The following is a 25,118-nucleotide window of genomic DNA, read 5'->3' as shown; positions in this document are numbered from 1 at the left end:
AGACCCCTATACGTAAGTTGTCATAGTATCAAATTATTTTTGACAAACGATAAATATCTTTTAGAACAAAATTACAATCGTTCAAAATATCGTTTCAGAATCATGTTCGTAAAATAGAATGTAAAACTGTGCCTGTGCAATCACTTTACTTGCCAAAAATATTAGCAAAACATATTTTCAAGTTGTGTTAAACAGACAAACTTTAAAAAATAATCTTGAGACGGCCATGACAGTCCTTTATAGCAAAGCCCCCATTTTTCCTATGGACTGTAAGTGCATGAAAACGTAACAATAATTTTGAAAACAGACTACTGAATTATTCTTTTTAATAAATCTCAGGCATACGGAAAAATGTTTTGTCAAAACTTCAAAAATGAAATAGGGCTTTACTGTTTATAAACGGTTCCCTCTAGTTTAGCATACCATGCACTATGTATGTATGCCCTATTTACTAACCTGCCGACAGAAGTAAGTCTCAACTGCTGTTAGGGACAATAGGAGTATTCATGAATCTGCTTGCCGTCATATCATTCTTGCCGTATTAGCATTTTCCGAAGACATAGGTTTTCACAGAGAAACCTACCATTTCATTTTCAGTCAAGTGATTCGCTGACCTTCTTGGAACCGAAATAAACAGCGGTGAAAGGCACAACAATGTAAAGGAAAGCAATCCTGCATTATTTTGTAAAACACGGGTTTTTCTTGCCGTATTACCCTCCGAGAATTTGCCGAATTTCAGGGTTGGAACCGACCTTTGCAAAAACTGCTTAGAATTTCAGGAAAACTTTGTCTTATGTTTATAGCCCACTATCTTGGCTTGAGCCTCGTAAAAGAATTATTAAAATCGGTGAAAAAATAAAGTACTTACGGTGCTTTTAAGTTCTGAATCGACGGATTTGTTTATAAATTTTCTTGCCGTAATACCCGAAAATGACGTCACAAACCACGTGGTATGTACACACTGTTATTTAGACTAATCAAAAGGAGGATTCAATTCCTCATTAATTTATGTAAAAGTTATCATAATTCCCCTTAACACGAGTAACGTTACACATAAAGCGCAAGTGATAAAACCAATAACTTTACATGACGGTGTGCTGTACGTATTTATCCTCAATTATTTTGGTCATTTTAGAGTGACTGTCACAAATATAAAACAAAATAAACATCGAATTATTTTGACTTATGTGAGTCTATAACTGGTTCTTTCCATGAACGAATGCAGGGCTTATCAACAGCCTGTATGTAAATAACTGAAATAGTGTTTAAACGATTTCAAATAAATCAGATTTTATGGATATGACAATTAGATCTACAAGTGTTAAGTAGCTTGCTTTCTATAAAACCTTGTATACCTTGCGTTGTTGGAAATTTCGTCGACGATAATTGTCATAACAAACAAAAAACGCTGTTTTCATTTGAAAGTAGTTAAAATATTCTACTTTTTAAAACAAATCCATTACCACCTTATTTACAATGTATGCAAGTACGGCGATACTTCAAAGATAGAGTCAGAGCGCGCGCTTTGTGTGACGTCAAGATAAGGTGAATGAATAATTTACTGTGGATGAGGCGGGGTTAACCTGTCACGGTTACTCCAAAAATAGCTTCAGCTTCACAGTTTTTGTGACGTAAACGTGCAACTCTATCGATTGGAAAAAAGTTGAAGGGGCAATTTGATCTGCAAACAGTAGTAACGACTGACCAAGCAAGCATGCCACCACCACATGTTAAGCACAAGGTGAGAAAAATCTAGAGTTAGTGCGGGGCTCAAACATGGGACCCCTTGTTTAAGGTGCAAGTGCTTTACCAACTGCCTGACACATATTTTCAATCTACATGACAGATGAAGTCTTTTCCATGAAACTCAAAAATGCTGTACTGATTTAATATAACTTTCAAGCATATCAGCAATAAATCCACATGATGGTTTAAGCTGACAGCTTATAGTCTCTAAAATATATTTAATTAACCTGTCTTAAATGTTAACTTTGTCTCTGATTATTGTATTTGTAAGCTATACAACATCCAATAACTTTTCTATTTAGCTCGAAATGGATATCTTATCTATAGAAATGAATAAAGTTTATATGCCCACAAAATACGATTCACTGACCTTACAGACAAGAAGATAAAACTTCAGTGATCTTCCTTATATCTGTTTTTTTTTTTCAAATAACTTTTACTTATAATTTTGTTAATAATTTCCATCAATAGAATTTGAACAAGAGCTGTTACTAATGGTGCCAAATGCCCCCGCAGCACCTTGACCTTTGACCTGGTGACCTTGACCTTTGACCTGGTGACCCCAAAGTCAGTAGGGGTCGTGTACTCAATAAGTACTATCAGCATGTATAGTTTGAAGGTCCTGGGTGCAGTGGTTCGCGAGTAAAGTGCCTTCATGCAAAAAGTTAACGTTGTGACGAACTAACTGACGGACGGACAGTTGAAAACTAATATGCCTCCCTTTGGGGGGCATAAAAATAACATCTCTAAATTAAGCAGTCTCATTTTTTGTCAACAATTTGATGTGATTATCTCCCTTCAACAACCGATGTTAATTAAGGATTACTACCCGTAATATGCCTCACTTACAATAAAAGCGTACATACAACTTGATAATGTAAGCTTTGAAAATGTCAAACGATAGAAATAAGGTGCATATTGACAAGTTATATAGTGACAGAAGTTCTCAAAACTTTCATTCTGATTATCTCCTCTGATATTTTTGGTTTTGCATGAGTTATCTCCCCTGAAAACTAGAAAATAATAATTTTCTCATTTTCCCTACGGAGAATTTTTTTTTTTTTTTTTTTTATTTTTGTATCAGAATCATGTAATGCAGCTTTCTACCGCAAAATTTTCTCGAAACTCAAGTCCAAGTTCTCATAATCGAAGAAATTATAAATTTTCCATAGGCATCAATGTTAACTTCAATACCAATTATCTCCGCCCAAAATGATAAAATTTGAAAAATCTCTCAGTGAAACGGTTTTAATTTTGAATGTCTTTAAAGTGACCAAATTTCATTTAAATATTACCATCAAGTTACAAGATATGAAATATGGATATTACACCATGTTATCCTTAAAGGTATAATAGACCCAAATTTTAGATTTTGAAATATGAACAATTTCTAGTCATATAGTTTATGTAAACATAAAATTTATGTATATTTTCAGTACCATGCATTAGGTGTAAAATGCTCTGAAGCATGCCCAAGAATGCTACGTTGTCTGCGCAAAATATGCCAGAATAGTTTAGGTATGAATCAATTTATGACCTTGACCTTGATCTGAGACACCCGGGTCATAAGCGCAACACACCTTCTCAATATGGTTAACATTTGTGTCAAATTATTTTGAAATCCCTTGATAAATGGCAGAGTTATGGACCAGACAAGAAAAAGACCATGTAAACTTTTGACATCTAAGTGTGACCTTGACCTTGGAGTTAGGCATCTGGGTCGTGCGCCTGACATGTCATCTCAATATAGGGAACATTTATGCCAAGTAATTTTAAAATCCCTTCGTCGATGGCAGATTTCTGGACTAGACAAGAAACAGACTGTGTTAACCTTTATCCTCTAAGTGTGACCATGACCTTAGAGCTAGGGGTCTGAATCTTGTGCATGACACGTTGACTCATTATGGGGAACATTTATGTCCAATTAATTTCAAAATCCCTTGATCAATGGTAGAGTTATGAACCTGACACCTGTTAACCTTTGATTTAAAAGTGTGACCTTGACCTTGGAGCAAGGGGCCTCAGTCTTGTGCAAGACACATTGTCTTATTATGGATAACATTTATGCCAAGTTATTTCAAAATCCCTTCATGGATGGCAGAGTTATGGACCGGACAGGAAACAGACCCTGTTCACCTTTGACCTCCAAATTTGACATTGACCGTGGAGCTAGGAGCCTGGGTCTTGCGTCATTATGGTAAACATTTATGCCAAGTTATTTCAAAATCACTTTATGGATCTGAGTCAAGAATTTACACGGACGGACACATGCATGGATGGACAGTGCGATTTTAATATGCCCACCTTCGAGGGGTGGGGGGGTATAAAAACAGGCAGCTTTTTTTTTTAATAATCCGCTGTTACTGCTTTACAGTAATGAATCTACATACACAATTTATTTACAATGTATACTTAGTAAAGTTAAATGTATATAGAGAGATACAAGCATGCATGTTATATATATGAAATTTAGTAAATTCTTGAGAAGAATTTGTTTAAATGTGTTTTCTATTTTAAACACTGGTGGCCTGTAAAATAGCCAAGCAGAACAATTTGAACAAGAGGGTCATGATGACCCTAGATCGCTCACCAGAATAATATGAGCTACATGTTTCAAATGTCAAACTGATGATTTTTAGAATTTTTTTGGAAGATTTTCTGATGTACAATCAAGTAACCCCTGGGGCGGGGCCAAGTTAACCCCGGGGGTCATGAATGGAACAAAGTTTGTAGAAGTCTACTAGGCAATGTAACATATCAAATATCTAAGATCTAGGCCTTCTGGTTTATTTTTAGCAAATTTATGAAGATTTCCCTATATACAATCAAGTAACCCCTGGGGCTGGGTAAATTTGACCCTAGGGGGTCCAGATTTGAAATTTTTTTGTAGAAGTCTACTAGGCAATGCTACACGTTAAATATCTAAGATCTAGGCCTTCTGATTTATTTATAGAAAATTTTTGAAGATTTTCCTATGTAAAATCAAGTGACCCCATGGGGCGGGGTCAATTTGACCCCGGGGGTCATGATTTGAAACTTTTTTGTAGAAGTCTACTAGGCAATGCTACATGTCAAATATCTAAGATCTAGGCCTTTTGGTTTATTTTTAGAAAATTTTTGAAGATTTTCCTATGTAAAATCAAGTAACCCCTGGGACTGGGTCAATTTTGACCCCGGGGGTCATGATTTGAACAGATTTTGTAGAGGTCCACTAGGCAATGCTACAAATTAAATATCTAAGATCTAGGCCTTCTGATTTATTTTTAGAAAATTTTTGAAGATTTTCCTATGTACAATCAAGTGACCCCTGGGCCGGGGTCAATTTTGACCCCGGGGGTCATGATTTGAACAGATTTTGTAGAGGTCCATTAGGCAATGCTACATGTCAAATATCTAAGCTGTAGGCCTTCTGGTTTATTTTTAGAAAAATTTGAAGATTTTTCTATGTACAATCAAGTAACCCCATTGGGCGGGGTCAATTTGATCCCAGACGTCATGATTTGAACAAATTTTGTAGAAGTCTACTAGGCAATGCTACACGTTAAATATCTAAGATCTAGGCCTTCTGGTTTATTTTTAGAAAATTTTTGAAGATTTTCCTATGTAAAATCAAGTGACCTCTGGGGCGGGGTCAATTTTGACCCTGGGGGTCATGATTTGAACAAATTTTGTAGAGGTCCGCTAGGCAATACTACACGTGAAATATCTAAGCTCTAGGCCTTCTGTTTATTTTTGAAGATTTTCCTATGTAAAATCAAGTGACCCCTGGGGCGGGGTCAATTTTTACCCCGGGGTCATGATTTGAACAATTTTAGTAGAGGTCCTCTAGGCAATGCTACATGTCAAATATCTAAGCTCTAGGGCTTCTGGTTTTTGAGAAGAAGATTTTTTAAGATTTTCCTATGTAAAATCAAGTGACCCCTAGGGCGGGGTCAATTTTGATCCCGGGGTCATGATTTGAACAAACTTGGTAGAGGTACACTAGGCAATGCTTCACACCAAATATCTAAGCTCTAGGGCTTCTGGTTTTTGAGAAGAAGATTTTTAAAGCTTTTCCTTTCTGTTGCCATGGCAACCAGAGTTCTAAATTGAATTCAATTCTTTGAACAATTTTTAAAGAAGACCATCCAAGGAACATCCCTGTGAAGTTTCATCAAAATTGGCCTTTTGGTTTAGGAGGAGATGTTGTTTAAAGGAAAGTGTGGACGGACGGACGCCGGACGGTGAGCGATCACAATAGCTCACCCTGAGCACTTTGTGCTCTGGTGAGCTAATAAATCTGAGAGCTTAACAGAAGAATGCTCCAGACCAAATTTAGTGAAGATCCTTATCTGGGTTCGTGAGAAGAAGTTGTTTAAAGGGTTATCTAGATTTAGCTCTTGCAGCCTCCAAAAAAGACCATTAGCGGAACAAAGAGAGGAGCATACAAAGATGCTACAGATGAAATTTGGTGAAGATTCGTTTGGTGGTTCATGAGAAGAGATATTATAAAATGTTTTCTATTTTCAGCTTTTGCTACCTGTAGAATGCCAAACAGAATCATTTGAAAAAGCCAGAGACTCCAAGATATCTGTACAAGGTAAATACTGACTGAGTTTAGTGTCCGATCCATCCAGTGGTTCATAAGCAGAAGTCTTTTTAAGCTTTTTCTATTTTAAGCTCTGGTGACCACTAAAAATGCCCAAGCATTACCATTTTAAAAAAACTGACAAAGGTCCATGCTAGACAGGACATCTGTTAATAATACCTGAAAGGGGAGATACACAGTAATCGAAGATAGATAGGTCAGTAAAGACTAAAAGACTAAATTTGGTGTAATGCTGACCAATGACATCAAAGGAAAAGATGTTATAACCTTTAGCCTGCTGGCGGCAAGTTGTTTTGCCTTTGTGACCAGTGCAGACCAAGATATTTAGCCTGCACGTCAGTACAGGCTGAAAATGGTCTGCACTGTTCGCTATTCAATAAGTAAATTTTCTGTGAACATCCTTTCGAATAATAAATGTACTGGCCAAATTGAATGATAAACCAGTTCATCTTTTAAATTTAGTGAGTTAAGGTAATTTACTATTTATAGTACAACTGTTGGCATAGAATGACAAAAGAACGAAGATGAAAGAAGACATATGCAGAACAACAAACAATCCACCTATACTAACAGTTCACCTTAAATCAATATCTAGTGTGCTAAAAACTTGTACTTTAACAGCAAAAAATTTGTTTACATGACTAACAGTATAATTTGTATTTGTCATGATTTTTTTTTGTCATATTCATTTATTTACTTATACTGCTTGTATGACAGAACAATTTTTATAACCCAAATGACATCTTCAAACTTTAAATGCATGTTTTCAATTGCATTTCAAGTGACATGCACAATGAGTATAAACGTGTCAACTGTTCTGAATGGGTAATATATCAGAAGCATATCAAGTGTCATCTACACCTCTCATTAAACATTTAGCCCATATTTTGTAAAATTATTTTCATCTTGATGTGTATTTAAGATAAATGGCTATGATTACAGAATATTTCAAAAAAAGGTATACAACTGGTATAGAATTTCTTTTTCATAATTGCATTCATTTGATCATACAGCATTAAATCTCTCCTGTACATTAACAATCTTAAATTTCATTCAAAACTATGATGAATTATTACAATAAATATCATTTTGTAAAACTGAATGATTGATATTATGATTTATTACCCTTTTTGAAATTTTATCTGAATAATCTCTATTAATTATTGCGATAATCTATGGCTGTATGTAGCCATACCTTAAGAAAAACAGCAGTTTATGTTTTAAAGGCTGAAAGAAAAACATCAAGCTATCAAAACAACAGAAACAAGAGTGGCAGACTGTCCCCAAATACGCCTGTCATCGAACTTGGCCTAATTCAAGGGCCATAATCCAGGAGTGCTTGGGGCGAGTTGGCTGGTTATCGAACTTGGCCAAGATATTATGCCCACAAACATTGTCATCAAGTTTGGTGAAGATCTGATGAAAACTGTTTGACTTAAAGAGCAGACAAGGTTAAATTTGCAGATTTCGAGTAATTCAAGGGCCATAATCCAAGCATGCCTGGGGCAATTTACCTGCTTATAAATCTTGGCTGAGATTTTATGCCTACAAACATTATCTGCAAGTTTCTGAAAGACCATATGAAAACTGTTTGACTTAGGGAGAGGACAAGGCTAAATTGCAGTTTTTTCTAGTAATTCAAGGGCCATAATCCAAGAGTGCCTGGTGCGATTTTGCTGATTATCAAATTTGATTGAGATATAATGCCCACAAACATTGTCACAATGTTTGGTGAAGATCGGATGAAAACTATATGACTTAGCGCGCGAACAAGGCTAAATTTGCAGATTTTGAGTAATTCAATGGCCATAACTCAAGAGTGCCTGGTGCAATTTTGCTGGTTATCAAATTTGGCCAAGATATAATGCCCACAAACATTGTAACCAAGTTAGGTGGAGATCGGATGAAAACTGTTTGACTTAGAGAGCAGGCATGCTTTTGGACACCGCCCGCCTGCCAACACGGGGTTTCACATAATACGCCCCATTCTTTCAGAGACGGGCGTAAAAAAATGATCTTCTTTCCAATCACAGGAATACAAGAACATTTTTCTGCCTAAACAAGAAAACAAAAAGTTATATTCATTGCAAAATAATGTGGAAAGTTATTACACACAACATGAAAACATGACAAGATAAGTTGAATTGAAGATATCTCTCCTCACCTAAGATAGTACATGACAAGTTATCTCTCACAACAAGAATACATGACAAGCTATCTCCATAGAATACATGTCAAACTATCTAACACAACAAGAATATATGACAAGTCACCTCCCAGGACAAAAATAAGTGACAAGTTATCTCATACAACAAGAATATAATATATGACAAGTTACCTCCCACGACATGAATAAGTGACAAGTTATCTCATACAACAAGAATATAATATATGACAAGTTACCTCCCACGACATGAATAAGTGACAAGTTATCTCATACAACAAGAATATAATATATGACAAGTTACCTCCCACGACATGAATAAGTGACAAGTTATCTCATACAACAAGAATATAATATATGACAAGTTACCTCCCACGACATGAATAAGTGACAAGTTATCTCATACAACAAGAATATAATATATGACAAGTTACCTCCCGCAACAAGAATAGAAAACAAGTTATCTCAGACAACAAGAATAATTATGACAAGTTATCTCACACAAGAAGAACATGTGACAAGTTATCTCACACAAGAATATATGACAAGTTATCTCACACAACAAGAATACATGTCAAGTTATCTCCTGCAATAAGAATATATGACAAGTTATCTCACACAACAAGAACATATCTCACACAACAAGAATACATGTCAAGTTATATATCTCTCACAACAAGAATACATGATTGTCAAGTTATCTCCCACAATAAGAATACATGTAAAGTTATCTCACATATCAAGAATACACGGAAAGTTATCACTTACAACAAGAATATACGACAAGTTATCTAACACAAGAAGAACAGATGATAAGTTACCTTACAAAACAAAAATATATAACAAGTTATCTCTCACAACAAGAATACATGTCAAGTTATATATCTCTCTCACAACAAGAATACATGTCAAGTTATATATCTCTCTCACAACAAGAATACATGTCAAGTTATATATCTCTCACACAACAAGAATACATGTCAAGTTATATATCTCTCTCACAACAAGAATACATGTCAAGTTATATATCTCTCACACAACAAGAATACATGTCAAGTTATATATCTCTATCACAACAAGAATACATGTCAAGTTATATATCTCTCACACAACAAGAATACATGTCAAGTTATATATCTCTCACACAACAAGAATACATGGCAAGTTATATATCTCTCACACAACAAGAATACATGGCAAGTTATCTCTTTCAACAAGAATATATGACAAGTTATCTCCCAATATAAGAATACATGTTAAGTTATCTCAAATATCAAGAATACATGGCAAGTTATCTCCTGCAACAAGAATATATGATAAATTATCTCACAAAACAAGAACATATGACAAGTTATCTCACACAACAAGAATACATGTCAAGTTATATATCTCTCACAACAAGAATACATGATTGTCAAGTTATCTCCCAATATAGGAATACATGTTAAGTTATCTCATATATATCAAGAATACATGGCAAGTTATCTCCTGCAACAAGAATATATGATAAATTATCTCACACAACAAGAAAATATGACACATTTATAATCTCCCACCACATGAAGACATAACAAGTTTCCTCACACAACTAGAATGCATCACAAGTTAACTCCCTCAACAAGAATACATAACAAGCTATCTCTCACAACAAGGAAAGATGACAAGAAGAATACCTGACAAGTTATCTCCCACTGTAGTGCATGAATACATAACAATTTATTTATTTATTTATTTGGGTTTTACACAGTATAGGTTATATGGTGCCAAACGGTTAACACATTTTGGTTCCTGGCATCTCATGTTCTCTTCCTCAACAAGAATGCATTGAAAGTTTTCTCTCACGACAAGGGAAGATGACAAGAACACTTACCTCCCACAGTAATGCATGAATACATTTATAACAAGCTCTCACAACAACAAATGATGACAAGTTGTTTCATACAGCAAGTAATCTCTCACAAAAAGAAAAGATGACAAATCAATAACCACAGGCCAATAAAAAATGACAAACTATCTCACACAACATAGATGACAAATTATCTCAAAAGAAAAAATACACAGCAAGTTTCTGCAAGAACAAGAATACACAACAAGTTATCTCCCACATCAAATACACAACAAGTTATTACCCTAACAAAAACTCAAAAACAATTTATCACCCACAAAAAAAATAAATGAAAAGAAAAAGAGTAATCACCCACAACAAAAACACATCAAAAGTTATCTTGCACAACAAAACACAAATTAATATAAAACAAGTTACCTCCTGCAACAATAATACAAACATGTTATTAGACTAAAAGACCAAAAGTACAAGACAAGTTATCCCCAACTACAAGAATAACAGTTACCTTCAAGCACACAATTACACCACACTCGGACTATCATAAGATATAGCAGGTTGCCTTCACCTACACAAATGTATGACAAGTCTGATCTACCTTTGCTGGTCATTGTCTAAGCTGATTAAAAGTTTATTCAGTGAAGTTCCAGAACTGTCAGAGAAAAAACATTTGTCTTCAATTAAATTTATCATCAATAAATTTTAAACAAGACTGTCTTTATAAATTGCTTAAAACTAAAATACTCACTGACTAATAACAAAAAATTGTCTTCAGTTAAATAATCACAGGCCAATAAGACAAAATTGTCTTCGGTTAAATAATCACAGGCCAATAAGATAACACTGTCTTCAGTTAAATAATCACAGGCCAATAAACAACATTGTCTTCGGTTAAATAATCACAGGCCAGTAAGACAACATTGTCTTCAGTTAAATAATCACAGGCCAATAAGACAACATTCTCTTTGGTTAAATAATCACAGGCCAGTAAGACAAAATTGTCTTCGGTTAAATAATCACAGGCCAATAAGACAACATTCCCTTCAGTTAAATAATCACAGGCCAATAAGATAACATTGTCTTTAGTTAAATAATTGAAGGTCAATAAGACAACATTCTCTTCGGTTAAATAATCACAGGCCAATAAGACAACATTCTCTTCGGTTAAATAATCACAGGCCAATAAGACAACATTCCCTTCGGTTAAATAATCACAGGCCAATAAGATAACATTGTCTTTAGTTAAATAATTGAAGGTCAATAAGACAACATTCTCTTCGGTTAAATAATCACAGGCCAGTAAGACAACATTGTCTTCAGTTAAATAATCACCCTAGTGAAAAAAAAAAATGGAATTCCAGTGGAATGCTACATAAATTCCACTGGAATCTGCTATGTTACTGGAATACCAGTGGAATTACCAAATATACCACTGGAACTGGAATTTGAAATACCAGTAGAGGTGGAACTCCACTGGAATTTGAATTTGAAATACCAGTACAGGTGGAATTCCACTGGAATTTGAAGCTGGAATACCAGTACACGTGGAATTCCACTCAACTGAATTTCATGATTTGTGAATAAAATAGCACCCCAGTTTTGGCGGAAAAATGATGGTTTTTATATAGTTTGAAATTCTGGACCAGATTTATGTGAATAGCATGGTATCAGCTACAGTAAGTGCCTTATATTATGTTGAAAACAAAAGAAGTTTGAATCAATTATAAAATGTGATATTTTTTCTGTTTCTTTTATTCATATAATTCTAGTCAGATGCAGTCATATTTTTGTCATTGGTTTTCATGACTTTTATTCTTATACATGTAAATATTTTGATCAGTTCTCGATTTCCATGCTTCTTACTTTGTCAAAATATGTGTTTTTGTGCCCCCACTATGAGTGGTGGGGGCATATAATTTTAGTCTAGTGTCGTCCATGCATCTGTACGTCCATCCGTTTGTGTGTATGTGTGTAGGAAAAAAAAATGTGACGCGCCTAGCTCAAAAAGTATTTAATAAAAATTGATGAAATATTGCATAAGTCTTTAACATGATATGAACGTGTGCACCTCCTATTTTTCGTCTGTCTCTGCTCCCTATTTCTAGAGTTATAGCCCCTGAAATAGTCAAAAAAGCACATTTTCACCTTGTGGCGCACCAAGCTCAAAAAGTATTTGATATAAATTGATGAGTCTAAATTATTATGACATGACCTTGTGCACCTCCTATTTCTATTTTCCAGCTGGCAATGCACCCCTCTCCCAAATTCCAGAGTTATGGCCCCTGAAATAGTGAAAAACGCACATTTTCATCTTGTGATGATGCACCTACCTCAAAAAGAATTTCATATAGGTTAATGAAACCTTGCATGAGTCTATAACATGATATGAATTTCCGGGCACCTCCTACGTTTCGTGGACATCGCCTATTTCTAGAGCTATGGCCCCTAAAATAGTGACAAAATGCACATTTTCACCTAGTGACTCACCTGGCTCATAATGTATTTGATATCAATTGATAAAAACTAGCATGAGTCTTTATCATGATGTAAACTTGCACATCTCCTATTTTACACATGATGATGACACCAACATCCAATTAAAAGCAACATTGCAAGATATATATTTACCTAACACAAGGATTTAAGTCACATGATAAATGAATATCCATTGACAGACAGGGCAATCTGTCAGAATCGTCAACTGTCCAGTGTCCCTTGAATGCCCGCCACTTGCAGTGGGAAAAATGCTGTCCATGCAGTGCATTTTTTACCATTGAATTTCATTAGATATCATTAGTACCATTTATATTCATTGATTTACCATTGATTTTCATTAGATATCATTAATTTTAAGTACCATTTTTTTCACTGACTTACCATTGAAATACCATTTATTTTCCATTAGAATTCTTCCAGGTGAGAGTTGTGGATGTAATTTAACTAGAACAAAAAGGATTTCCACTGCCTTTAGGGGTGGGGGTCATCAGCATTTCACTGGTATTGAGATGATATTCTGCTTGTATTCAGATGGAATTCCACTGGAAACTTGATGGAATTCAACTGGAATCTTGATGGTATACCCCTGGTATTTTAAGTGGAATTCCACTGGAAACCTGATGGAATTCTACTGGAATCTTGATGGTATACCACTAGTATTTCCAATGGAATTCCACTGGAAACTTGATGGAATTCAACTGGAATCTTGACGGTATACCCCTGGTATTCTCAGTGGAATTCCACTGGTATTTTTCAACGGTATTTTGGTGGGATTCCACTGGTATTCCAAATGAATTCCACTGGAAAATAACCACTATTCCGTTGAAAAATACCGGTGGAACTGAGATGGAATTCCAGTTGAAGTTCCAGTGGTATTCCAGATGTTCATTTTCACTAGAGCACCAGCCAAAAAGACAACTTTGTCTTCAATTAAATAATCATGGACCTGTAAGACAATACTGTCTTCAGTTAAATAATCACAAGTCAGTAAGTCAATACTGTCTTCAGTTAAATAATCAAGAGCCAATAGGACAACAAATTGTCCTGTGTTAAATAATCACATATAAATATGACAACATTGTCTTCGGTTTGATAATCACAGGCCAGTAAGACAACATTGTATTCTGACAGTTAAATAATCAAAAGTCAGTAAAACAATATTGACAGACATGGTACTAAGACAACATTATCTTCAATTATATAATCTTGGACCAGTAAGACAATATTGTCTTCAGTTAAATAATCACAAGTCAGTAAGACGATACTGTCTTCAGTTAAATAATCAGAAGTCAGTAAGATGATACTGTCTTCAGTTAAATAATCACAAGTCAGTAAGACAACTTTGTCTTCGGTTAAATAATCACAAGTCAATAAGACGATACTGTCTTCAGTTAAATAATCACAAGTCAGTAAGACGATACTGTCTTCAGTTAAATAATCATGAGCCAGTAAGGCGATACTGTCTTCAGTTAAATAATCAAGAGCCAGTAAGGCGATACTGTCTTCAGTTAAATAATCACAAGTCAGTAAGACGATACTGTCTTCAGTTAAATAATCACAAGTCAGTAAGACGATACTGTCTTCAGTTAAATAATAGCAAGTCAGTAAGACGATACTGTCTTCAGTTAAATAATCATGAGCCAGTAAGACGATACTGTCTTCAGTTAAATAATCAAGAGCCAGTAAGGCGATACTGTCTTCAGTTAAATAATCACAAGTCAGTAAGACGATACTGTCTTCAGTTAAGTAATCACGAGCCAGTAAGACAACTTTGTCTTCAGTTAAATAATCACAAGTCAATAAGACGATACTGTCTTCAGTTAAATAATCACAAGCCAGTAAGGCGATACTGTCTTCAGTTAAATAATCACAAGTCAGTAAGACGATACTGTCTTCAGTTAAGTAATCACGAGCCAGTAAGACAACTTTGTCTTCAGTTAAATAATCACAAGTCAATAAGACGATACTGTCTTCAGTTAAATAATCACAAGCCAGTAAGGCGATACTGTCTTCAGTTAAATAATCACAAGTCAGTAAGACGATACTGTCTTCAGTTAAATAATCAAAAGTCAGTAAAACGATACTGTCTTCAGTTAAATAATCGAAAGTCTGTAAGACGATACTGTCTTCAGTTAAATAATCATGAGCCAGTAAGACGATACTGTCTTCAGTTAAATAATCACAAGCCAGTAAGGCGATACTGTCTTCAGTTAAATAATCGAAAGTCTGTAAGACGATACTGTCTTCAGTTAAATAATCAAGAGCCAGTAAGATGATACTGTCTTCAGTTAAATAATCAAGAGCCAGTAAGACAAGTCAGTAAGACGATACTGTCTTCAGTTAAGTAATCACGAGCCAGTAAGATGATACTGCCTTCAGTTAAATAATCACAAGTCAGTAAGATGATACTGTCTTCAGTTAAATAATCGAAAGTCTGTAAGACGATACTGTCTTCAGTTAAATAATCATGAGCCAGTAAGATGATACTGTCTTCAGTTAAATAATCAAGAGCCAGTAAGACGATACTGTTTTCAGTTAAATAATCACAAGTCAGTAAGACGATACTGTCTTCAGTTAAATAATCGCAAGTCAGTAAGACGATACTGTCTTCAGTTAAATAATCACGAGTCAGTAAGACGATACTGTCTTCAGTTAAGTAATCACAGCCGATAGCTTCAGTAAGACAGTAAGACAATACTATCTTCAGTTAAATAATCATAAGCCAAATTAGGACAACAAATTGTTCTAAGTTAAATAATCACAGATAAATATGACAACATACTCTTCAGTTTGATAATCAAAGACTAATAGTACAACTTTTGTTTCAGTTTAATAATCATGGACCAACAAGACAAAATTTTCTTCAGTCAGTGTAATCATTGACCAATAAGAGTCAGTGTAATCATGGACCAATAAGACAAATTTGTCTCATAGATGAATAAGACAACACTGTCTTAATTAAACAGTCATATCAAGAACCAATAACACAAGACTTGTGTTCAGTTAAGTAATCACAGACCAATAACTTAAGACAAAACTGCCTTTAGTTTAACTACCATATCATAGACCAGTAAAACAAAACTAACATTCAACAGTTAAATAATCACTAGCCAATAAGGAAAAAAAGTCTCCACTTTATTAATCACACAACAATAAGACAAAATTTTCTTCAGTCAAATGATCACGGCCCAGAAAGATAAAATGTACTTCAATCAAACTTTTCTTCAGTTAAAATTTTTAATAACAAAACAGCAAGATAACATTTTCTTTATTTAAATAATCACAGAATAAGATTTTTTTGGTCAAAAAAATCACTGGCTAATCAGAAAATTCTCTTCCATTAAATAATAATGGACCAAAAAGATTTTCTTCACTTGATTAGTTACTGTGACAGAGTAATAAGACAAGACTGTCTTCAGTAAAATAATCACAGAGCGATAAGACAAAATCACTGCTGAGAGTGACAGAAACACACTACCTGAGCAACTACTGCATGTGTAGATATATATTATCGGGATTGTAATTTCCGCACATTCGCCCAGGCCGGACGCCTGCAAATTCATGTGTTCAGCAAAATTTTGTACCCAAAACTTCTCAAACATTTTAATTCAATTTGTCAATATAAGCTTGTTTTATGTATGTGTATGTTGTTTGTATGATATGTTCTGTTCTGTTCGACAAATAAAATATGTTTAAACTACAAACACACTTGATAACAGTGACTCGATCATAATTACCAAATAATGTGTTTTTCACATATAATGCGAGTCTGTTAATTTTTGCAACAATGCATTGTTTATTTGGACAATAAAGAGATAAAAGGGAACAATTCATTTATTAACTGCAAATCACAACTGTACAATGAAATACTGTTTATACTACACAAACACATTCAATGGATTTTCATTTTACAATAAATTACATGTATTGTGTGTGTGTGTTCGGGTTTAACAGTTTTCAACAGTTTTTTAGTCATATAAACGACGGTGTCTACTTGTAGCAGTGAGCACAATGCCCAACTTTATAGTGCTGCCTCACTATACCCCACCCAGTCACATTATACTGACACCGGGCTGACCAGTCCTAGCACTATCCTCTTAATGCTGAGCGCCAAGCGAGGAAGCTACTAGTACCATTTTTTACATCTTTGGTATGATGCAGCCAGGGATCAAACCCACGACCTCCCGACCTCGATGCAGACGCTCTACCACTAGGCTACCGAGACGGTTATTAAATGTATTGAAAACAATAATGTTAGTTTGCTTTTGTAACAATAAAGGGCATCAGGGATTAACATAACAAAACGGCACAGTCTATTGTCTATATAACTTGACCCCGATGGTTGACCTTTGTATTATAATACATAATTAGATACAACTTATTATAGAAAAGGGGTGTAAGTAAAACGCTTCAGCTCTTTGCATTCATAAATTTAAAACTGACAGCTACACTAAGCACCCCAAATTTCTACAATGAAATAACCGATATGAATAATCTGCCTAAGGTCAACCATCGCGGTCAAGTTGCGACTACTATATTTACTGTAAATTTGTGCTTCTTAAATATTATCCCCAAAATAGAAGTGCTCATAACGTCCGTGCGCGTATTCATGGATACGATGTCTCACAGCGAGAATTCTAGTTTGCGCTAATAAATAGTATTTTTTAGACTAGCTGCTGGAGCGCGAAATGTTCATTGCGCGAAAAAATGTACACATACAGACCTCTCTTTCCGTTAACCACTCAGGTGGTAATTTTCTATCATTATTCTCAGAAGTGATATTGTCTACAGAGAAAATTTGTCTGCACTAGGAAATGAACACAGGACATCTTGTTCTCTTCTTGACACTGCTCATACACTGTGGGTGGGAAAATTTCTGTTTACCTTACAAGCACAGACCACATGCGAAATTTCAGACCTCTTGCAAAAGACAAATAGAGTGATACAAATGCAAGCAAAATTTGTTTGCATATGTCATGAGAGTTAGGACAATCTGCCAGAAAAAAAAAGTTCAAAAGAGCAAAAACTACTGGACAAATATCAGATATTGTATAAACTGTCATTAAATTGTAAAATGGCAGGAAAAAGAACAAGATAGTCTGTAGAAGATGACTTGGAGAGATACTTGAAATATTTAAACAGCGCACAGTGCAGGGTGAATAAGACCACAGAGGGATTTGAAAGTCATTAACATGTCTTTATGTAAACAATCTTTGTGAAGATTCTATTTGAGTTTCTATTTCTCACCTGCTTCAAAGATTATATTGATATTCTATAAATCTACATGCAAATATTAAGAGGAGATATAGGTACAGAATCTGCTACATAAAATGACACATGTGTACCTGGCTACTGTCTGGCGTTTTACTTGTTTTTCCATGGTTTGCAGCTTTAGCTAACAAAATTACTTGACTTTTCCATGAATTTTCTATTACATTTTTTTAGTTTTCCGTTTGACATTTGAAATGCAGACCTGAAGAACTAAAACAACAAATTTTAAATAGAAGCTAGTGCTTCCAATCACCAGAAACTGTACGGACTTTTGGAACATAAGAAAATTATCACTGTCGAAAATTATAAATCCGCTGCACAAAAATCTGTCACATCTGATTTTGTACCACATTCTAACATGATCCACATAAATTGCTATATATAAACATATAGAAAATAGTATAAATATATGAATCTTCAATAAAATATGATTGGCTGATATATGTTACACCCTACAATTGAAATCTAAGAGATTCTACTTGAGACTCAGACTTCCATCATATACAAATTAATCCAGTGCCAAACAGTAGCAAACAACATTTCAAAAAATTTAATTAAGACAAAAAGTGATACTGTCTTATAATTGCAGGTCCATAAACATGTTTCTACCTCTACTAGTTAGTCTATGTTTCAGGAAATAAGTCATAAAAGTGTGACATTAAGTACAATGTCATAATGACACCATAGTTACACAAGTTAAGATTGTACAGTGCATTTTATTTGACCTGGCAGGATGGAGTTAATCTCTGACTTATGCAAATAGTGGTAATCTCAAACAAGAGCACCTCCTTGAGGGTGCAAACACTCATCTGATTTTTTTTGTCTCTGTATATTGTCCTACCATGATTTTCTAAGTCCAAAAAGAGCCATAATTTTTGCAAAAAGCAATGTAGAGTTATGGTACTTGTTTTGCAGAGTAAGCTTTAAATGGCAAATAACCGCTTCAAGTTTTAAAGCAATAGCTTTGACCGTTAAAGAGAAAAGTTGACCTAAACATAAAACTTTACCAAGAAATGTGATATTTTCTAAGTCCAAAAGGGACCATAATTCTTGAAAAAAGCAGAATGGAGTTAAGTTTCTTGCTGTACAGAGTCCACATTGGTTGGTAAACAAGTGTTGCAAGTTTCAAAGCAATAGCTTTGATAGTTCAGGAGAAAAGTTGACCTAAACATAAAACTTAACCAAGAAATCTGATATTTTGTAAGTCCAAAAGGGGCCATAATTCTTGCAAAAAGCAGGATAGAGTTATGTTTCTTGCTGTACAGAGTCAGCATTTGATGGTGAACAAGTGTTGCAAGTTTTAAAGCAATAGCTTTGACAGTTTAGGAGAAAAGTTGACCTAAACATAAAACTTAACCAGGCAACGCCGACACCGATCAAGTGATGACAATAACTCATCTTTTTTTTTTTTTCAAAAAACCAGATGAGCTAAAAGCGAGCAAAATAGGTAGTGCAAACCGATAATTAAAATTCAACGCTACATGTATTGGTTACAATGTAAAGTTGATGACCACTAAATAAGAAATCCAGTTGCCGAATATACTACACATCCTGCACAATAATGCAGTGGACCGTCACGAAGCCCTGCCCCACCAGGTCGATTAAAATGCACTATAACACTTGGTGCAATAACACAATATCTGCATATCGTACAATTCTGTTCATAAATAACAGTTTGTTACCTGTTAGATTTATTAACTAGTTTTTAAAACTTTACATTCAAAAGAAACAAATATCGAAAAGTTCCATTTGCGACTGCCAGACTTTCTAACCATGGGGGTAAATTTAAACAGTATATGGCCTGAATGAGGTGCAGTACTGTCAGTACTAATTGGAATTATTTGTGTTGCTACAATCAAAAATAACATATTCCAAAAACTTTATCACTTAATAATTTATTGGCAGGTGTGAGGATGTGAATGACTAAAAAAGATCACTTGAGATTTAATTATTATGCATACCTGTGCTCCTTGCGCATACCTTATACTTACTGATAAAGTCATATTACCAGTATTTTACCACATTAATTTTTGTTTGAATAGTTCAAAATACTGCCCATTTGGTTTTTATTACCTATTGTAACTTTCAAGGAGGTATTTGAAATTTAAGGCTATGAATAAAAACTTCGTTTCTTTTCCATGACAAAAACAAGCAGTTTGCAAGTTCAGTGACTTTTTCAAGAAAAAAAATCATTATCCAAATTTTTTCAAAGTGTGCACACTTATTGTAATAACAACAAACTTAAGCTGATTCAAAATGCCGTAATATACTTTTTGTAATTTGGTATTGCAAGCTATTCACAAAATACAGCCTTACATATTCAAAGATATGTGTAATTTTAAAGCAAACTTATACATTCTAAAATTGTTCGTTTACATGAACACGCCTGGTAATATCCAGAATCATAACCAGTCGGTTATGTATGGAAATGCTTTTGTTGTGTTTTTTTAATAGTACTTAATAATAATTTATATTAAGCAATGAAGGACAATAAAAACTAAATGACACAGTTTTAAATTTGACTAAGATATGATAAAGGCAAACATTCTGAAAAAGATGTACACTAGGTTTTTTATTAGATTTGACCAAGCAAACCTACCTATCACTCTAAGATGAACCATTACCTAATGCCTCGGTTACAAAACCATACAATGTCGGTACGGTTTTAAAAAACCAATTATAGAATTTTAGAATCCTTACAGTCTCTGCACAATCCTTGGGTCTGGTCACAGTACCTATGGGCCCCGTACAGTGCTCATGAGTTCATATTGTGCTTGCACGTTCTCTGCACAGTGTCCTTAATATCGTACGGACATCATACGTCGATAGTGTGAGTCCCCTGCGATAGTCATGCGAGCATCGGCAAGCCGCGTAGTTTTCCAAAACCAAAAATACATACTATTTGGAATTGGGAATATAGCCGAATAATGGCTATAAAAACGGCCGAAAAAAACCCACCTCCTTTATATAAGGTTTACATAGAAAAAAGCTTAACTGATTCCATTTATCTGATTACCTCCCTTTATTGTGCTAACTGGTAAAGTTCAAAATGCAGCAAATTCAACGTAGTGCTTTTCTAACCATGTAATTATGCATACCATCATTCTATTTGGACAGCTGTTTCATCTGAGCCGCGCCATGGGAAAACCAACATAGTGCCTTTGCGACCAGCATGGATCCAGACCAGCCTGCGCATCCACGCAGTCTGGCCAGGATCCATGCTGTCGACGCTTTCAAAGCCTATTGGAATTGGAGAAACTGTTAGCAAACAGCATGGATCCTGACCAGACTGCGCGGATGTGCAGGCTGTTCTGGATCCATGCTGGTCGCAAAGCCACTATGTTGGTTTTCCCATGGCGCGGATTCTATTTTTGATATAAAATTTAAAGCTTTAAGGAACTTTAATAAATACAGGTATGCAAACACATTTCTTAAGTAAACAATATCATTTGTCTCACCAACTAACACTTCCTTCCCTTTGGCCTCAAAAGAAATACTGGTACTGGATTGTCATTTCATTTTAATTTATCAGTTTCGTGGTTTTAAAAGTTTATCAGGAGGACACCAGATATTGGCAAATACCTGTGGAAGTCAATTTAACAAGGCTAATTCATAAACTTTGCTGATAGCCCTGTCAATTTAAACACAGGGAGTGAATTTCTTATCGTAAATTATTGTCTTTAAAGTTAAGCTTTATTGAAAATTTGATAATTTATATAGATTTTTTGCTCTCATTAGATTTTTTATCATATCTTATATCATGAAAGGGCTCTTTTATGGTTATTTCCCACTTACTTAAAAGTTCACAATAGCATATTATAATTTAATAACATTCCCTACTGTTTTTGAAGGTTTACGCACATTTTTTTTTTGTTTCCATGCACGGCACCATCCATTATATGGAAAAAAAATCCACCATCCTAATCAGTTTTAGGAAAACTTTATGGAACAGAAAAAGTGTAAACTCCACAGGTTGCTCAACAGAACAAAAATGAAAACGTTGCAGGCTTAATTTCATCAGTCCTAAATAAACTTTTAAAAATTCCTTTTGTTACAGAAATCAAACAGATTACCTTGCTACCTGCATATGTATATAAGGGAAGACATTACATATCAAAGTTCACCAGGAGTGTGTTACTATACGCATACCTTTTTTTCTTCATACTGCTTTTGGTAGATTTGTTGTTCATCTTACTTTGTAACCATCATAAGGGGACGTAACTCTTCCTATAGTACTTGTCATTGTCTCCCTTGATATGCACCAGTACATCAGTCACAAAATCTGAAAGAAAAAAGCACTTGCGTCTTTTATGTGTGGTTCTGATAGTGCATATTTATTTAGCAAGGGCATACTCGCTCTGATAATTTATAGTACCAAACTTTTCAAGCATCCTTTTTTATTCAACAGTTACAACTTAAGTAAAGTACATGTATTATTAACATGACTTTAGAAACCCAATCTCGAATAAGAGAACTGCCATTGGTAAATTTCAAAACTGTTCTCAGAAACAACCAATCAGAAGCAGGAGTTAGGAAGCTAGAAGTAAACCTTGTATCCAGACAATGTCTATTGATCTAAGCTTATTTACATCTAAAACTCTGCAAATTTATTGGTACAGTAGGTCGAAATTTCATATTTGAAAACGAAAAAATACTACATCATTTATAGTATACATGATAACATAAAATTAATAAGTTTATGTGTAATTAACAACACTAATGCATTAGGTTAAAAATAGAACATATTGTATACATTACAAGTATAGCTGAGCAAAGTATAAATGTGTACTTAGTAACCATGAAAAAACTGGAAGTTTTTATAAACAATTGACTGTTACTGTATGGCTTTTAATTACGAATACATGTATTCTACGTACACAATTTATTTATATATTTGGTAAAGTTAAATATAGCTGATGTGGATTTTCTACATTTGAAGTAATTGTCTAAATATAGAATATTTTAGTGAAAGATAGCCATTGGAGAAAGACAGCCATTGGATATCTTTAAGTTTATACCAGTTTAAATCCTCTACAACTTTAGGTCATATGGAACCAACTCAATTTCCATAGGCCCACATTGTATTTGTTTGTTTGTTTTGGGTTTAAGCCATTTTCTAACAGTACTTCAGTTAATTTGTAACGGCGGGCAGTCAACCTAACTAGTGTTCCTAGATTCTGTACCAGTACAAACCAGTTCCTCGCAAGTAACTGCCAACTTCCCCGCATGAATCAATCAGAGGTGGAGGATGAATGATTTCAGACACAATGTCTTTTATCAAATCGTCATGGAGAACATACACCTCGCCCACAGCTAGAACTCACGACCACGAGATCCGTAGATCTGCGTTCTCCCTATTGAGCTAAGCGGGCGCGCTGGGCCTACATTGTAATGTTTCCAGTCATGGGCCTTTCCTAACATTTAAATATTTGATGCCACCTACTCAGGATGAAAGAACTATCCAACAACTATCGAAAAACTGCAAAAAATGACATGTTGACTATCATTTTTGGGCACTTCTTTCTACTTGAACTCGGTTACCCATAGTACAGAAGTGATTTTTTTAAATTGTTCATGAAAATGCTCTACTGATAAAACATGCATTATTTCTCACACAAAATGCATAATTCCATATTATTTTAGCCAGTAATCATGAATTACAGTTTTATTTTTATAGTTTTCAAACACATCCAACATATTTTACACCAATGGGAAATCACTTTACATGGTAAATATATAAATATACGCTGCAGAACACATATACTTTTTCAACCAATCCAGGGCCGCCCGAGGGCACTAGACAACTTTTGGGGACAGGTACCCATACCTTCAGGAAGGGGAATTTTTCGTCATTTTAAGACAAAAAGGGTAAGTTTTTAGCCATATATATGTTACTACTTTTCACACTTATTAATACTGTTTTCAATCATTTCTAACTTATGTAACTATATTGCAGCAGTAACCTTCCTTGGAGGCACTATAATATAACTTGAAAGAGAGTTCATATGAGATATCTAGTTGTGTCAAACAACCTATTAGAAATTACCAGGGGAATTTTCTTCTGAGAAAGGTAAAAAAAAAACATGTTATTTCATGAGAAGAATGGGGCCCATATTCGGCCCCAAAAACGGCCAAGCAAGTGCCCTGCAATTAGAAGCATTGTTAGTTACTTCCATCTAACCAAAAATCAATTTTCATGAGTTACGTACACCTCATTATTGATTGTATTTATCTCCATGCCACAATAGTTTGAGAGAAGAGAAGCCTGTTTTCCTTTTGGTACCATTTTTCTTTTCTTTGTTATGACACAGCAAAAGAGCGAGTCAATTAATGACCTTACACAACTGTTCTATTGTTCTCTGCGGGTTAATAACTAAAATGAATACCTACATACCATACCTGCGCACGTGCACAGGTATCATACCATACCTGCGCTCGTGCACAGGTTTAATACTATACCTGAGCACGTGAAAAGAATGTAAGATGAGTTCAAACTGTAATGTTTATATAATGCAAGGTTATTGTCCGTAAGTATTGACCTGACACTCAAGAATATTCCGTATATTTTCCTTAAATTAATTCTCGGTGTCTGAAGTTAAATAGCGAAATAAATATTTCGTATATACTTATTTGATCATAACTTATGGTCTATAAACGTTATGGAAAATGTTGAATAAAACATATTTAAAAGTATCTTAGATAAAAAGACAAAGTATTTCTCACCAGCATTTCCTAAAAATGAATACTAGATCTACAAGAGAAAACAATCAGATATCGGGAAATATGTTACACAGATATTGTAAGAGTAAAAGAAACATCGATAACAACATTACATTGAATTTTAAAAAAAATGGTCTGAGGTGATTTTGAACTCGTGGGATCGTGCGTGGCAATCAGGCAGCTACCACTATGACTATGCCACCGTGCCATTTGTTATTTATATTGGTTATTTTAGGATACAAATATTTCGTAAAATAATGGAACCCCCTGAAAAAACTGGCGAAGATTAA

General features: G+C 34.6%; 1 protein-coding gene across 2 annotated transcripts in view; it reads right to left on the bottom strand.

Annotated features, from left to right (window-relative positions):
• The window catches only part of LOC123539623 (dual specificity tyrosine-phosphorylation-regulated kinase 4-like), a 106,676-nt gene that overhangs the window by 71,427 nt on the left and 10,131 nt on the right, over positions 1-25,118 (bottom strand). For both annotated transcript variants that reach the window (XM_045324295.2, XM_045324294.2), the window contains exon 2: positions 22,258-22,390. In XM_045324295.2, the coding sequence (XP_045180230.1) occupies positions 22,258-22,298 (41 nt within the window). In that variant the 5' untranslated portion in view covers positions 22,299-22,390. The remainder of the gene's footprint in view (positions 1-22,257; positions 22,391-25,118) is intronic.

Source organism: Mercenaria mercenaria, chromosome 16 (assembly GCF_021730395.1).
Source record: "Mercenaria mercenaria strain notata chromosome 16, MADL_Memer_1, whole genome shotgun sequence".
NCBI classification, from domain to species: Eukaryota; Metazoa; Mollusca; class Bivalvia; order Venerida; family Veneridae; genus Mercenaria; species Mercenaria mercenaria.
The sequence above is the reverse complement of the archived record's forward strand: the minus strand, read 5'-3'. Positions and strand labels throughout refer to the sequence as shown.